This window comes from Triturus cristatus, chromosome 3_2, assembly GCF_964204655.1.
Source record: "Triturus cristatus chromosome 3_2, aTriCri1.1, whole genome shotgun sequence".
NCBI lineage: Eukaryota > Metazoa > Chordata > Amphibia > Caudata > Salamandridae > Triturus > Triturus cristatus.
The window spans coordinates 886,109,730-886,125,260 of NC_140584.1; the positions used below are offsets into that span (position 1 = coordinate 886,109,730).

The window sequence follows — 15,531 nt, forward strand, 5'->3', positions numbered from 1 at the left end:
AGCAAATGAGCAATAAAGATGCCTTTAAATCTTGTTATCTTGTCACATTTTCTTCACTTTCAGAGACGGAGGTCAAGTAGGTTACTGTTAGGTCGAGGAGATTTTTCAAGGTACTAGACCTGCAGGATTAGTACCATTTTTCACATTTTTCAAGCCCTGATGGGTTTGCGAATAGCTACATGAGTGTCTATATGGGTTATTGATTGGTTGTCTGAGTATCTGTATGGGTGCCTGAGTGTTTGTGTGGGTGGGGTGTGTGGGAGACTGTGCATAAATGTGTCAGAGGGTGATTCATTGGGTGCATGGTTTCAAGAGTGCATCTGTGATGGACTGTATGGGAGGGTGAGTGTGTGTATGGGTGTGTTAGTGAGTGAATGTATATGTCAGTGGTACATGTGTGAGTAACTACATATGTGAAAAGCAGTATATATGTGTGTTGGAGTACATAAATGGCTATAAGTGGGAGTGTGTGATTGTGAGAGTGGCTGTATGGATGAATATGTGCTTGTATCATTGATTGTATAAGAACGTAAGAATGTGCTAGTATTTGTATGAGTAATTGAGCTAGTGTGCGTATAACTGTATAGGTGAGTAAATGGGAGTGTGTTTAATTATTTGCATGACTGACTAGGTGTGTGAGTACCTCTATGGATGAGTGGTGGTGTGTGAGTGTCTTTATAGGTGTATGAGTGCATATGATAGTCCTGTACTGAGTGACCATAAGTATTAGTGACTGTACGGGTGAGTGAGTGGATGTGTGTGTAGACCTAAGAATCAGTGAGTGGGTATGTAGTTATTGGTGTTGGAGTGTCTATGGTTTTGAGAATGGCAGTCTGTAATTTAGAGTGGGTGTATCTAAAGTTATATTAGGGTGTGAGAAAATGCATGAAATTATCACATGGATGATGTAATCAGTTATGTCATTTGAGATGTCATCAGTGATGTCACTGACCAAGTCATGAGTGATGTAATATGTGACGTCATCAGCAGTGCATTGCGGGGGAGCGAGTTATAGTTAGCTGAACTAATTATAACGGGGAAATTTCACGGGTTTCGTACGAGTGAAAACTAACTATAACTTTCCCTAAAACCTATGGTTTTTTCAGTGAATTTCTAAGGTTTTTTAGATGCTAATTTCTAACTATAACGTGCCTGAAACCTATGGTTTTTTCAGTGAATTTCAAAGATATTTCAAATGCTAGTTTCTAACTATGCCTACAGAGGTAGGACATGTGAAGAAAGATGAAAATACGCACAGAAAGAAGCAAAAGAAATGCAGAAAGAAGCAACAGAAGTCCACAAAGACGAAGAAAAGTGCAGGAAGAAGCAAGACCTGTGCAGAAAGAACCAACAGAGGAGCAGAAAGAGGCCTTGTTCCAAAATCATCCTGTGCCCACAACTTTTTCAGACGGGTACTGGTGGTAACTGAGTCTGACTAACCAGGCCTAGAGCCAGTGCTATGCTAAAAGACACTTAGAATACAGTGAAAACACATACATACACTAGGGAACACTATGCATTGGGGTACCCCTGTGATTAGCATGACCTCTTCTGTAAGGCCCTAGTACATAACCGGGCAGGGGGATTAAAACAACCTCTTAAAACGTGATATGGGGGGGGGGACAGTGGTGAAGGGGGGGGGGGGGCTGAGGTGATATGTGTGCATTTTAAGTTGGGAGATTAAGTCCCCTTGAATCCTGACGGTCCCTGGGGTCCAACTAGCCAACCAGGTACCTCCAGTAAGAGCCACAGAGCTGCGTTGCAGAGATGTGTAAAAAGGGGCATGGCCTGGCCCACCTCTCTGCAACGCAGCGCAGTGGCGCTTACTGGAGGTACCTGGTGGGGTTGTTGGCCCCCAGGCACCCTCAGAATTGAAGAGGAATTAATCCCCCAACTTAAAACGTGCCACAGGGCGCGTTTGCACACTTGTCACATCAGGCCCACCCCCTCCCTTTACCACTCTGCAAACGCGCCCCCTGGTGCGTTGTAAGTCGGAAGATTAAGTCCCCTTAAATCCTGAGGGTCCCTGGGGTCCAACTATCCCACGAGGTACCTCCAGTTAGCGCCACATAACTGCGTTGCAGAGACATGTAAAAAGGGGCATGGCCTCTGAACACTTCTCTGCAATGCCCCTCCCTGGCACATACTGGAGGTACATGGTGGGCTAGTTGGCCCCCAGGGACCCTCAGTTTTCAAGGGGAATTAATTCCCCAACTTACAACGCGCCAGGGGGCGTGTTTGCACGGTGGGGAAGGGTGGGGCCTGAGGTGACATGTGTGCAAACACACCCTGTGACGCGTTTTAAGTTGGGGAATTAATTCCTCTTCAATCCTGAGGGTCCCCCCAGTAAGTGCCACTGTGCTGCGTTGCTTACTGGAGTTACGTGGTGGGCTAGTTGGACCCCGGGGACCCTCAGGATTAAAGAGGAATTAATTCACCAACTTAAAACGCGCCACAGGGCGTGTTTGCACACATGTCACCTCAGGCCCCGCCCCCTCCCTTCACCACTGTGCAAACGCACGTCCCATGGCGCGTTTTAAGTTGGGGGATTAAGTCCCCTTGAATACTGAGGGTCCCTGGGGGCCAAGTAGCTCACCAGGTACCTCCATTAAGCGCCACAGAGCTGCTCCAGGGCCATCACTGGCTCCAGGAGGGGGGCCGTGCGGCCCCTCCTCCCAACATTAGCAAAGGTGGTGGTCCCCGGGGCTCGGGGTCCGTAACGGATCCCCAAATTTGCATAGTTAGTGCCCCGGGGTGGTGGCGGTCCCCGGGGCGTGTGGGTGGGCTGGAGCCCCCCACACAGGTAATGGCTTTTTTAAAACAAGCCCCGGGGGGGGGGTGGCGGTCCCCGGGGCTTAGGGGGGCTTGGAGGCCCCCCACCCATTTAAAATACAAGCCCCTGGGGGGTTGCGGTCCTTGGGGCGGCCCTTGGAGGCCTCCACCCATTTAAAATACAAGCCCCGGGGGTGGCGGTCTCCGGGGCTGCGGGATTCCATGTGCCCCCCCCCGCAAATATGTAAAGAAAGCCCCGGGGGTGGGGGCCCCTTTGGGCCAAATATAAACATTGCCCCCGGGACTTGGCCCACCCGGGGGCTAAATAATAACGAAGCACGGGAACCCGCACTTTGGTTTTTTTATTTTCGCGGCCGGATTCGCACACCCAGCGCGAATTTGTCCGATTTTTGTTTTTTTATTAAATGCTTTTTTTGGCCCTGGGGGTCCTTGTGGGACCCCTTGAGCAGGCCTAGGGGGTCAGGGTGTTTCTACCCTGCCCCCTTTTCTTGTTTTGCGCCTTTGTTTTTCTATTTTCTTGTGCCTCGGTTCTACTGAGGCACAAGATGGCTGCCAACACTTCCTGGTTTGAAGCCAATTAGAATGCAGCTCGTGATCGGCAGGGTGCGCGGATCCACCGCGGCCATAGATATCGAATTTTTTTTTTCTCTTCTCAGCAACTACTAAACGGATTTACACCATTTAAAAAAAAAGGTCTCTTTCTTAACCAAGGGCTACCTTTTTGCCAAATTTGGTGTAATTCCGTTCAGCAGTTTTGGCTATAACCGTGTCTAAAGTTTCCTATGGGAAATTGATTTTTTTACCTCTGTTTTTTTAATATATCAGGAACTACTGAACGGATTTACACCATTTAAAAAAAAGGTCCGTTTCTAAACCAAGGGCTACCTTTTTGCAAAATTTGGCGTAATGCCGTTCAGCAGTTCAGGCTGTAGGCGTGTCTAAAGTTTCCTATGGGAAATAACGGAGAAAACGCGTTTTGGAACCCCCTTTTTTCTCGGCCACCGCTTGGCGAATTACCCCGAAACTTTCAAGGTAGGGGCTGACCATAACGGGACATAAGTTTTGAACATTTCGTGAAGATTCGTCAACCGGTGCCAAAGTTGTTGCGAAAACAAAAAATGCTTTTTGAATACAAACATGGTCTTAACTATAACTACCTACTGGCGACCGCCAGTACGTAATACATATATACAGATGTGCACTGTTTAATTTGCTGTTTCTTCGTATATGAGGATATATACACACACACATATGTGTGTATGTATGTATATATATATATATATATATATATATATATATATATATATATCGCAAAGTGGTCTACAAGCAGCCCGCACTGACTGCCAGTGCAGTGTTGGGGTTAAAAGACCACAAACCTCCTGAATATTGATTTCTCAAATGGAGACCCTGCACTCCCTGAGGCTATATATATATATGTATGCACTGAAAAAAGCAAGGGTTACAGGGAGGTTATAGTTAGGCTCCGATTATGCACACACAATACCATAGAAATTCAGCAGTTATAGCTACCTGAGCTAACTATAACTTACGCCCCTGCAATGCACTGCTTATGACCTCACATATTACATCACACGTGACATGGAAATAGTCTTAAGAGCTTGATGGGCTACTCTACCAGGCTGGTAGGTTTACGTGATTTTTTTTCTGAATCTAGTCTTGGTGCCTGGGATGTTTACATAAAGAAGCTGCTAGAAGAGGTGTCCACTAGGGGAACATTCACTGTTCCACATTCGAAAGCAAGAAATATATTTGCAAGAACATATGAAGCAACTGCCTAATTTGAATATGAGCTGATCAAAATGAAAATAAGGGCCAGAATTGGATGGAGAAGAGCAGACAATGCAAATGCAACTGGGGTTTATTTACCATGTAGGTAGGGTCAGCGTAAAACACAGCACAGCATTAGCAGACCTACCTTGAGTAGCTTGAAGCGGGAAGCAGGAACAATGAAGTGGCGGTTTTGTTTCTTAACACAAATGCTGCAGCTGCAAAAAGTAAAAAGAGGAAGTAAAAGTCTGCTATACACTAAGTCTCGTGATGGGGGAATGATGAACAGATTTAAAGGCATCCACTACAGAATCTACATAGTTATGTTATGTTATGTTACGACTATATATTGTGCGCACAGATACTCCAGCCAAGGAGCGTCCTGGCGCAGAGACAAGGTAGCACGTAACACAAACCACAGGCTAAAAACAGATGCTAAGAGACAGCTAAAACAAAAAGGTTTTTATGGCCCTCCGAAAAGTCAGAAGGTCCTCCAGCAAGCGGATTTCAACAGGCAAGGAGTTCCATGCTGACGCAGCCATTACCCTAAACGAGCGTCCTCCCATGCGGCTAAGCCTGAATCTGGGAACCACCGCAAGGGCCAGACCCTGAGAGCGAAGGCTACGGGCAGGGACATAGAAGGACAGACAACTCGACAGGATTTCCGGGCCTGTACCTCGCAAGATTTTAAAAGCAAGGCACAATACCTTGAAGAGGATGCGCTTCCTAACCGGAAGCCAGTGTAGGGAGCGAAGGACACCTGTAACTGAGCAGAATCTGGGCAAGCCAACGATCGCCCTCGCCGCAGCATTCTGAACCCGTTGTAAGCGGGTTAGTTCAGCCTGGTTAGCCCCAGCCAGGAGAGAGCTGGCATAATCCAGGCGGGAGATGATAGTAGCCTGGATCACCAGCTGCCTGGTCGGGGCGTCAAAGAACTTGAGAACAGGTCTCAAGCCCCTCAGGAGACCGAAACAACAGGCCGCGGTTCTTTTAGTATGGCCTACAAAGGAGAGGCCCGCATCCAGCCATACCCCCAGATTTTTCACTTCCGATACCGGGATCGGAGTAGGTCCCAACTCTGAGGGCCACCAGTGGTCACCCCACAGCTCCACTCCCTTCCCGACGACCATCACCTCTGTTTTAGTGGCGTTTAGCTGAAGGCAGTTGCCTGTCAGCCAACTAGCCACCGCCTTCAGTCCGGACTGAAACCTGGGGGCCTCAATCTCCGCATCCCCACTGAGAGTAACCGCCAGCTGAGTGTCGTCAGCATATGAGACCAAAGTAAGGCCCCACTGCCTAGCGACATCCGCCAGCGGTCTCACGTAAAGATTAAACAACGTGGGACTCAGCGAGGACCCTTGCGGAACCCCCATGGCCAGTGGTTGGTAGTTGGACTTGAAGGGAGGGATGGCAACACAGAAGGAGCGGTCATCTAAAAAGGAGCGGAACCATACCTGACCGCCAATGCCAGTCTCCTCGAGCCGACGCAGGAGGATGCTGTGGTCTACCGTATCAAAGGCGGCGCTAAGATCTAACAAAATAAGCGCCGCCGTTTGACCAGCATCCAACCTTGCCCGGAGGTGTTCCACCATCACAAGTAGCGCAGTTTCCGTACTGTGCCCAGCACGGAATCCGTTTTGTGTGGGGTCGAGGGCATTGGTCCGAGTCAGATGTTCAGACAGGGCCAGGTTAACGTGGGCCTCCGTGATTTTGGCTGGCCAGGGTAACAACGAGATGGGGCGATAGCTCTCAGGCTTGGAAGGGTCCAGGGTGGGCTTTTTAATGATCGGGGACACCACAGCTTGTTTCCACTTAGATGGAACGGTTCCCGTTTCCAAGGAGAGGTTGACAAGGGAGCATACGGCTGTACGCCCCATAAAAGCCTGATCTCGGAAGAGAGCAGGCCTTACTGGATCGGATGGGGACCCAGATTTGACTTGCAGCGCAAGTTTGTCAAAACCATCCAAGGTAAGGGGGGGGAAAACAAGCAGTGTAGTCTGATGATGGACCCCATTTATACTTTCCTCAGTGAACCCTATGCTAGGGAATGTCCTATATATAGCTTGGACCTTCCCCAAGAAGTAAGATGCAAGGGATTCACAATGGGAAAGGGAGCTCACGGTCGTAGAGGTAGTCCGCTTCGCTGTGAGATCTTTTACGGCCTTAAAGATAGCTTTTGACGGATTCGGACTGTTCCGGAATTCGATGGCATAAAAAGCCGCACGGGCTCGGCAGATAGCTCGATGGTAAAGCTTAACGGACTTGGCGTATGCAGCTTTTAGATCAGCCCCATAGGTTTTCCTCCAAGCCCTCTCTGCTCGTCTACAGGCACCCTTTAGGGCCCGAAGAGTGCCATCGTACCAGGGACTCGACTCTCTGGAATTGATTTTAGTTGAAACGATGGGTATCAGAGAGTCCAAGGCCCTAGTTATCCATGAACAGAAGAGGTCATACCCCCTTTCCACATCCGTCAAAGGACCCAGCGGCTCCTCTAACAGAAGACGATGAAAGTCCTCTAGCCGAAGCTTTTTCCAAGCCCTCTTCTGGACCCTTCTAGCCGTAGAGATGGAAGGAGTGGCCAAGACCGGGCAGAGGATGGACACCAAAAAGTGGTCTGTCCATTCCACCGGAGAGACAGAGGTAATTTGAATCCCCAACAGATTGGTAAACAGGGGATCCAAAATATGCCCCCCCAGATGGGTAGTCTGGGAAACCATCTGGGAAAGTTGAAAGGCCTCCAGGTCAGAAGAGATGGAACGCACTGTCAGGCCGGAGAGGGTGTCGAAATGTAGGTTTAGGTCACCCATGATAGAGAAGTTGGCACAGTCGGCGACCTAAGGGCCAACAGTGTCAGGGAAAGCATTTCTAAACGCCACATCACTGCCGGGTGGGCGATAGACGACCATCCCGGACAGGGTAAACTCTGGGCTGACAGAGACCTTGAACATGGCGCTTTCACACCCGGAGATGTTTAGGGCACCCCAGACGCAAGGGTAGATAGATTTTACCACTAACGCGATACCTCCACCCCTAGACAGCCTATTCAGAGTATACATAGAATAGCCGGGTGGGCAGGCTAGATTAGTAATAGCGGTATCAGCGTCCTGTAGCCATGTTTCCGTCATGGCAAATACGTCTGGAGCTTCCTCCTTAATGAGGTCATAAATATGCTGATAGTGTTTCAGCGCAGACCTAACGTTTAAATTCAAGATCTTCAGAGTAGTGCGAGTGTCTGTAGTACGGCGGGTCTCCGAAGAAATAAACCTTGGAAGAGGATGCGGAGAATCGAGAGCCCACCCATTACAAGGGCAATGATATGGGCCACGCAATGGGTGTACCGGTAGAAGGGTGCAGCAGCGGCTTACCTGACCGATGGCAAACAGGCAATCCCGCGAGTACGTCAGCATGGTGGACCCAGGATGGTATGATAGTCCTTGCACAGAGTACCGCGACGTCCAGCGCGTCCTTAGCGCGGACGGGCGCAGACGGGCAGGACTCTGGCACGACTCCGGCCACGCGAGGACACGCCCGCTGCGCGATCCCGCTGCGCTAGGGGAGGAGCTTTAAGTAGGTGTTCCCAGGCTGCTCCTGCGCACTGAAGCGCTGGAGGGTAGAGACACCTCTATCCACACACCCCACTCCAAGATGGCTGCCAAAACGAACAGGTCACCCACCCCAGAGCCAAATCCGCCAAAACGGCAGTGCGGGGGCCAATTAAAGTGCAGGTAAAGGGCGCTATCTAAAAACAGATAAACAAACAAATAAGACACAAAAATTATTAAAAATCACAGAGGAAAGAGCACATGCTCGCAGAGCGCTCACACAGCTACCTTGTCAGGGGCGGTTTCAGGAGGGACTCGCCTTAAGTAGGTGTTCCCAGGCTGCTCCTGCGCACTGAAGCGCTGGAGGGTAGAGACACCTCTATCCACACACCCCACTCCAAGATGGCTGCCAAAACGAACAGGTCACCCACCCCAGAGCCAAATCCGCCAAAACGGCAGTGCGGGGGCCAATTAAAGTGCAGGTAAGGGGCGCTATCTAAAAACAGATAAACAAACAAATAAGACACAAAAATTATTAAAAATCACAGAGGTAAGAGCACATGCGCGCAGAGCGCTCACGCAGCTACCTTGTCAGGGGCGGTTTCAGGAGGGACTCGCCTTAAGTAGGTGTTCCCAGGCTGCTCCTGCGCACTGAAGCGCTGGAGGGTAGAGACACCTCTATCCACACACCCCACTCCAAGATGGCTGCCAAAACGAACAGGTCACCCACCCCAGAGCCAAATCCGCCAAAACGGCAGTGCGGGGGCCAATTAAAGTGCAGGTAAGGGGCGCTATCTAAAAACAGATAAACAAACAAATAAGACACAAAAATTATTAAAAATCACAGAGGTAAGAGCACATGCGCGCAGAGCGCTCACGTAGCTACCAGGTAAATGGACTAGTATCAAGCACACTGTAACTTATTTCATTGATGGCACACAGGCAAAGGTTGATACAAGATCACAGCTCAGCAAAGGTGCAAGAATCACAGGCACATCCCACCCACCACCATCCTGTGCTGTTTACAACCCAAGCCTATTTATAGGTTAAAATACAAGAATTTATATTTAGGATTTAAATTGCAGCTTCTGTAAGGAAGTTGGTTTCAGTTTAACAGATGCCAACTATGTGTAGAAAATACACAACCAAATATTCTGATTTTTCTTGCAGAACATTCGCAATATGGCAGATTATTGGTGATTCCAGTTGACTTGATCAGGCTTATCTTCTGTAAAGAATCTAAAACTACAAAATGGCCTATGATAAATAGTGTGTTATGCATATTACCAAGTTTAAGTGAGCACAGTCAGGCAGAAAAAGAGCAGCTACATACCTGAGGAAAAGAACAAAAAAGAAACACATATATAATACAATTGGTACTAACTTGCAATCAAAGACATGAAGATCAGATGGTGCCCAGACTTCAAAACGCACTGCTCCACAGTGGCAGCCTCCATTGTGCTTGACAAGACCTTTATACTCACTGGATGTGTGCAAAATGGGAAGAAAAGGAAATGGATAAGATAAGGATTAGCATGAATGGCATTGGCCCTTCAACACCCTGAAAAACATGCTTTGCACTTGTGGTTTATAAACATACTGGCCTCTACCTGTACCCTCTACCTGTACAACAGCTCTTGGCCATCCTAAGATGATGTCACCGGTGGACCTCACCACAGGCCTCTGATAACCCTAGCCGCTCTGTGACTCGAACTTCAACCAATGCTAGTCTGAGGAAGGAGGATGGGAGCGTGGGCCAGCAATAACAGTCACAGGCATAGCCTTGAGTTCTCTGCTATGGAACCTGCCCGCGGGAATTTCCATGGTCCAGCTTAATTAAAGACTTTCAATCATGTTTGCTGTCTAAGTCAGTCTCCCTATGCGGGAGTGCCATAAGAGTCCCCAGCTGGCTGGCAACCAAACAACCTAACTAATGAGGTCCAGTAAGGTGTACATGTGTGTGTCTTTATATATATTTGTTCTTGTACAGAAGGGTACTGTTGTATTTTAAGTTGCGCTTATTTAAATATTGACATTACTGTAGTAGTGGCATGTGCGTTGTTTTCTTTCATGCTGTGTTCCAAGTTCTAGTGTAGAACTGTTTATGTAACTTTCCAGTGAGAGACTCATTTTGTCTTGGAGTCTTGAGCTGGAAGGATGTTCTCCCGTGCTGTACCATTAAAAGTTTTCAAGCCTACGGATCAATTATTTGAGTTTTAATATTTCGCCATGTTCTTGGTTTGAAACGCTTTTCTAGTCTTTGTAATGCCTCGTTATACACATTCAAGTTCTCTTCTCCCACTTGTGTTGTAACTTGTGGAAGCGCTCTAAAAATGTCTTGACCTTCTGATCCTAAGCAATGTAGTAAGATGCTTTTTTTCCTCTCTGCCCCCATACGTTCTCCGTCAATTGCCTTCATGTATGTCAAGAATTCTTCTTTCCACCTTGACCATGGTAGGGGTGGATCTCCCTTACTTTGTAAAAACTTTGCAGGGGGTCAAACTGCATTTTTTTTTAATATTATTTCACTTCTTCTATTCCTTATTGACTCTTTTTCCGTTATTTTCCTTCTTTACACTTGAATATGTTGTGTAATGCACAATAAACAAAAAGGCATTAACATAAGAAAGAATAAAAAAAAAAAAAAAAAATTATCAGTTTTTCTCCTTTTAAGCTTTGAAATGTACTTCCCCCTTTTTTTTTTATGTAATGTACATCATCTTGTATACTTCAGGCAAATGTCTGATGGAATTAACTGTTCAAAAATATTCTCCTTGTCTTTCTCCCCCAATCAATTGAATGTAGAGCCAAAATTCAATTCAATAATCAAGTTGAAGATGGATTCCCCACCTTATGTATTGTTTCTTTCTTCCTCTTAAAATCCACACTGCCTTCTTCCGCGCACCGTTCACTCCTCTTCCTGCTCCGATAACTGGTCGCTAAGGCAACAAGATATTCTTCCCATGACTCACTGCGCGTTTCTCTTCATTTGACGCACACGCGCGTAACAATTGCCTCACTATTATCCTTCACTTAGCAACGCGCAACTGTTCACTACGCTCCACATGTCACCGTGCGTTCTGCGTCCTGACGGTCCTCAACAACGCTCGTTCACGTACCTTTCTCTGCCGCGTTCTTACTGCGGAGCTTGGATACGCCGATCGTTCCACCAAGACGTTCTTTTTCCTTAAGATAATGTATATTTTTTTTTTAAATAGAAATTCCTTCACTCTTCTAATTTCGCTTCCATCATCGAAGAGCTTCCAAAAATATCTTTTCTATTTTCATTAAGATATTCCTCCTTCCAAATGAATTTCTCTGTCTTTACTCCTCGAAATCCGCCAACTTCTTCTTCCTTTATACTGCTTTTCCTCCATGGATTCTTCTACTCTCCGTCCCTGTGCTTCTTCTGACTGGAGAGACTATAACTCGTCGCCAATATTAAAACTCAAATAATTGATTCGTAGGCTTGGATACTTTTAATGGTACAGCACGGCAGAACATCCTTCCAGCTCAAGACTCCCAAGACAAAATAAGTCTCTCACTGGAAAGTTACATAAACACTTCTACACTAGAACTTGGAACACAGCATGAAAGAAAACGATGCACATGCCACTACTACAGTAATGTTAATATTTAAATAAACGCAACTTAAAATACAACAGGTACATAGTCTGTCAGCTCGGGCTGAGCTGTCTCATTGGAGAATGGGCCAATATTGACTTATATATGGTTGGCCCCTGCCCCTAATAGTAACAGCAAGATAAAAAAAATGGAGTACTCAAGTCAGTCTAATGTAATCAGGTTCAGGGGCGTAGCATCAGGGGGTGTTACACCCCCTAATAAATGTATTTTCAGGTAAGTAGTTGGGTACAGATGCTTTCAGTCAGATATGGTGATGTGTCTGTCGGATTTCACATACACAGACAAAGCACACACACACACTCTTTCCCTCTGTTTCGAAAGTCTTAAACAATTTTGGCTAGTCTACAAAATATTGTGTTTTCCCTTACTTAGTACACCTACTAATCAGCATTCTTCTCTCTTTCCTCTGCCACTTAAGCCCCTCTCATGCGCACCACTTGTCCTATAACGTATTTTAACATGATATGCCTGCCCGGTTGTAGGAAAACCTGAAGCTCACACCCCCTCAATCTTACTGACCAAGCCTCCCCCCCCCCGCCTCCCCCCTCGATCAGGTTAATAATTTAAGTATCTGAATCCACCATGCGTTCCGTCTTCGTTTTATCTGCACCATATTTAGCATAGTCCAGTGTAAATGTCCTTTCTTCCCTTCTGTGGCTGTCCCTGTGGTTTGATGAGAAACCCTCATCTGCGGTGATCCCGACTTCTCACCTAACATCCTTTGTGTTCAATGTCAGTCTGCAGATTGGTTTTCACACTGTACTGTAGGAGCCCCGGCTTCAATGAAGCCGGATGCAACTTTACACAGTGGTCACGAGGGCCGGCATAAGCATCACTCCACTGGCCTTCATTAGCTCGGTGGGTTACTGGAGGGGCGGGTGGGGGTCGGGAGAGGTGTTAGGAGGGAGGGGGTTGTTGTGCATGACAAGCTGCCGCCTGCACTGCCCGCTGTCTGACATTTGGTTAAAAGCAGCACATGTGGTAAATGCACTTAAGTGAATGTAAACAAAGAAAGTGAAGGCGGGATCGCCATCTTTGATGGATGAGTTAGAATGGAATGGAGATGGTGGCCAACCTGAAAACGGAGGAGCATATACCCTAGCGCACTAACAGAAGAAGGCCCCCGTACGTAAAAAGCGCTAGGAATGACAATGATGGTGTTCGCCAGTTTTTATTTTTTTAAAGGAAAAATATTTTGCCCTGTCGTAAAAGTCACTCCAGAGTAACCTGACAGCAATAACATTAACACTGGCGGTAAACGCATTACTGTGGGCAATTCCCATTACAGGAACGTTTCTTTTTAAGCATTTGTTTTTATAGCGCAAGCCAGGCCCGAGGGTATTAGAGCGCTTTGCAAAGAACCAGACATCACGCATGTATTTCGGCACACGAAGATTAGGTGATTTGCAACCAATGTCGTGAAAGCAAAAACCGCACAGCCAGCGACTGTTCCCTTAAGGGTAGGGTTATCGGGGGTCACCTAACACCAAGGCAGCACGATTTTTTTGTTGCATGGTCTCTGTCACTGCCCTGGCAATTTACACGTTTGGGGCTGGTGCCATTTTTTCAACTTCGGAGATAAAGTCTGACTCTGGCACTGTTTGTTTAGATGCTAGATGTGATTACAGCTGCGTGTTGTAGGTTTAGAGCCGGCACTGCTTACCGCCAGCATTTTTTACGACCGGCTAAGTTTTAGGAGTGGTAATCTGCCCCCAGATGGATGTTTCAGTAATGAAGGTTGTTCTTGTAAGCTGGTGAAACCTGTAAGGGGGCCCCCAAGGACCACCAGCCAGCGTCGATAAGGGAGGTAGGAGAAAAGGCCACAGGCGCTCGTGTAAGACAACCCCAGGTGCCAATTCAAAGTTTAAAGATGAGTCTACTATGGAGGCAGACAATCTATGGTTTCCCAGATCCGGGTTTAACCCAGCCTTACACTCTAGTTCCTAGACCCCCCTTCCGAAACATTCGGAGCACTAAATGAATGAATGATTTCAGTTTGGCTATTCTGTCTTGTAACCTCAGGTATCTTTAAAAAGTACGCTTTTTGTCTTACCTGGGCCACTCCGTCACAATAGGACATTAAGTGCAAGTTGTGTTTCGTTAGTCTTCTTGCACAGATAATGGTGAAATGCTTGTCAAGGTCCACCATAAAGTACAGTTGATGGTCAATATAGACTTCATTCCTTGGAGAGGGGACCAGCCTTTCTTCCGAAGGCCTAATCCAAGTCCGCTAACACCTGGAGAAGCCCATCCCTTCCAAACTTTAAATTATATACATATATTAATATGCAACTCTTCAAAACACATCTGGCAACTCCCTGCAGTGTTACTAACACAACTGACAGATAAACGAGCCTATAAAGAAAATGTTAACCCTCATAAGGATTATGATTAAAAAAATAATAGTCACATTGAGTAAAGAGCATATAGGATAGCTATGGAATGAGGGAAAGCCAGTGGATCAAATACTTTTAATAATATTGAGAAAATTCCTGATGCTAACCACAAGGCCATGGATAACCGAATGCTATGGTCAATTGTTTCGCAATATCTGAAGAATGATATTTGTTACCATTTCAAACCCCTATTTTCTCACGAAATGTTTTTAATTACCAGGGAAAACATTGCGATTTTTATACTGCCTCTCCCCACCATGAACATGTATTTAACCTGACCTTTGATATTCCTAAGGAGATATCTCCTTAACATCTCTTACACATCCTTTATGTCAGAGGAAATTCAAAATGTGATTTTCACACAATGCAGATGATTAATTGATATAAGATGATCTGCTTCTCTCGACTGCCTGTAAATAGGAGTAATGTTTCTTGAGCTGCTCTGCCCGTCAGTATTGGGAGGGTGGAGATCCTACTTTTGACATGGAAATGCCTAGGATATATTCACTAACACTCCTTACTGTGATCATTTTGCCTCAATTGCCACTCTTCGGCCAAGTTAATAGATAGTAACGCATGTCCAAGGATTTCTACACCCCCTCTCCCCTCCTACATGTTGCTGTGTTTCTAACTGTGGACGGATGCTACTTACAGCCAAAAAGGTTCCATTAAGTGTGCTTACTCCTGCATTGTTTGTTCTGGTCACAAAGTATACCATATGATTGCTGATGTTCAACTACTGTATCCACTGTATGCTGAGCATGGTTTAATAAATTCTATTTTTTTTAAAGGATGTATGGTTCCCCTGACAAAGGCACGCTTACCTCTCACCAGGATGAGGGTTGCTTTAAGGGGCAGCCTGCTATCCCACCTTCCCTGTGCTGCTTAAGTGGGCACCTAGTGTACCACTGGCTGGCCTGGGACTGGCCTCAGTTAACAGACTGCACCTACTTTTCTCTTCTGCTGTCATCTCAGGTGGACATTTACTGAAGCTCGTGTACTAACAGAAGTAAGACAAATGAAGACATCATAGGCCTCACCTGCCATGCCCATTAATAAAAGAGTGCTGTTCAGTGCCCCACAATGCAAGCCCTCGCTTCAAATACTCCGGGTTCGAAGTGAAAAAAGGGGAAAGATTTTAAGTAGTAAGCCCAAATCGAGAAGCGTTTAATGAGAATATATTTTAAATGGGAAACGTAAGAAAGCCTTTTAGCGTTCTTTTTCTCAACGGGTGTGAATACCCATGGTATTTTTTCTCCAATAAATGGCAAAACCTAAGGTCTAACCCTAAGTGTTACCACTTTCCAAACCCTTCAAATAACCATAATCCTAGCCAACGAACTAACCCATAACACCAATTTACCGAC

General features: G+C 46.5%; 1 protein-coding gene across 1 annotated transcript in view; it reads right to left on the minus strand.

Moving 5' to 3' along the window:
• The window catches only part of CENPV (centromere protein V), a 60,056-nt gene that overhangs the window by 38,773 nt on the left and 5,752 nt on the right, over nucleotides 1-15,531 (minus strand). Inside the window, exons 2-3 of the mRNA XM_085649303.1 lie at nucleotides 9,508-9,606; nucleotides 4,730-4,799 (exon numbers count right to left, since the gene is read on the minus strand). Coding sequence (XP_085505429.1) covers nucleotides 4,730-4,799; nucleotides 9,508-9,606 — 169 coding nt within the window. The remainder of the gene's footprint in view (nucleotides 1-4,729; nucleotides 4,800-9,507; nucleotides 9,607-15,531) is intronic.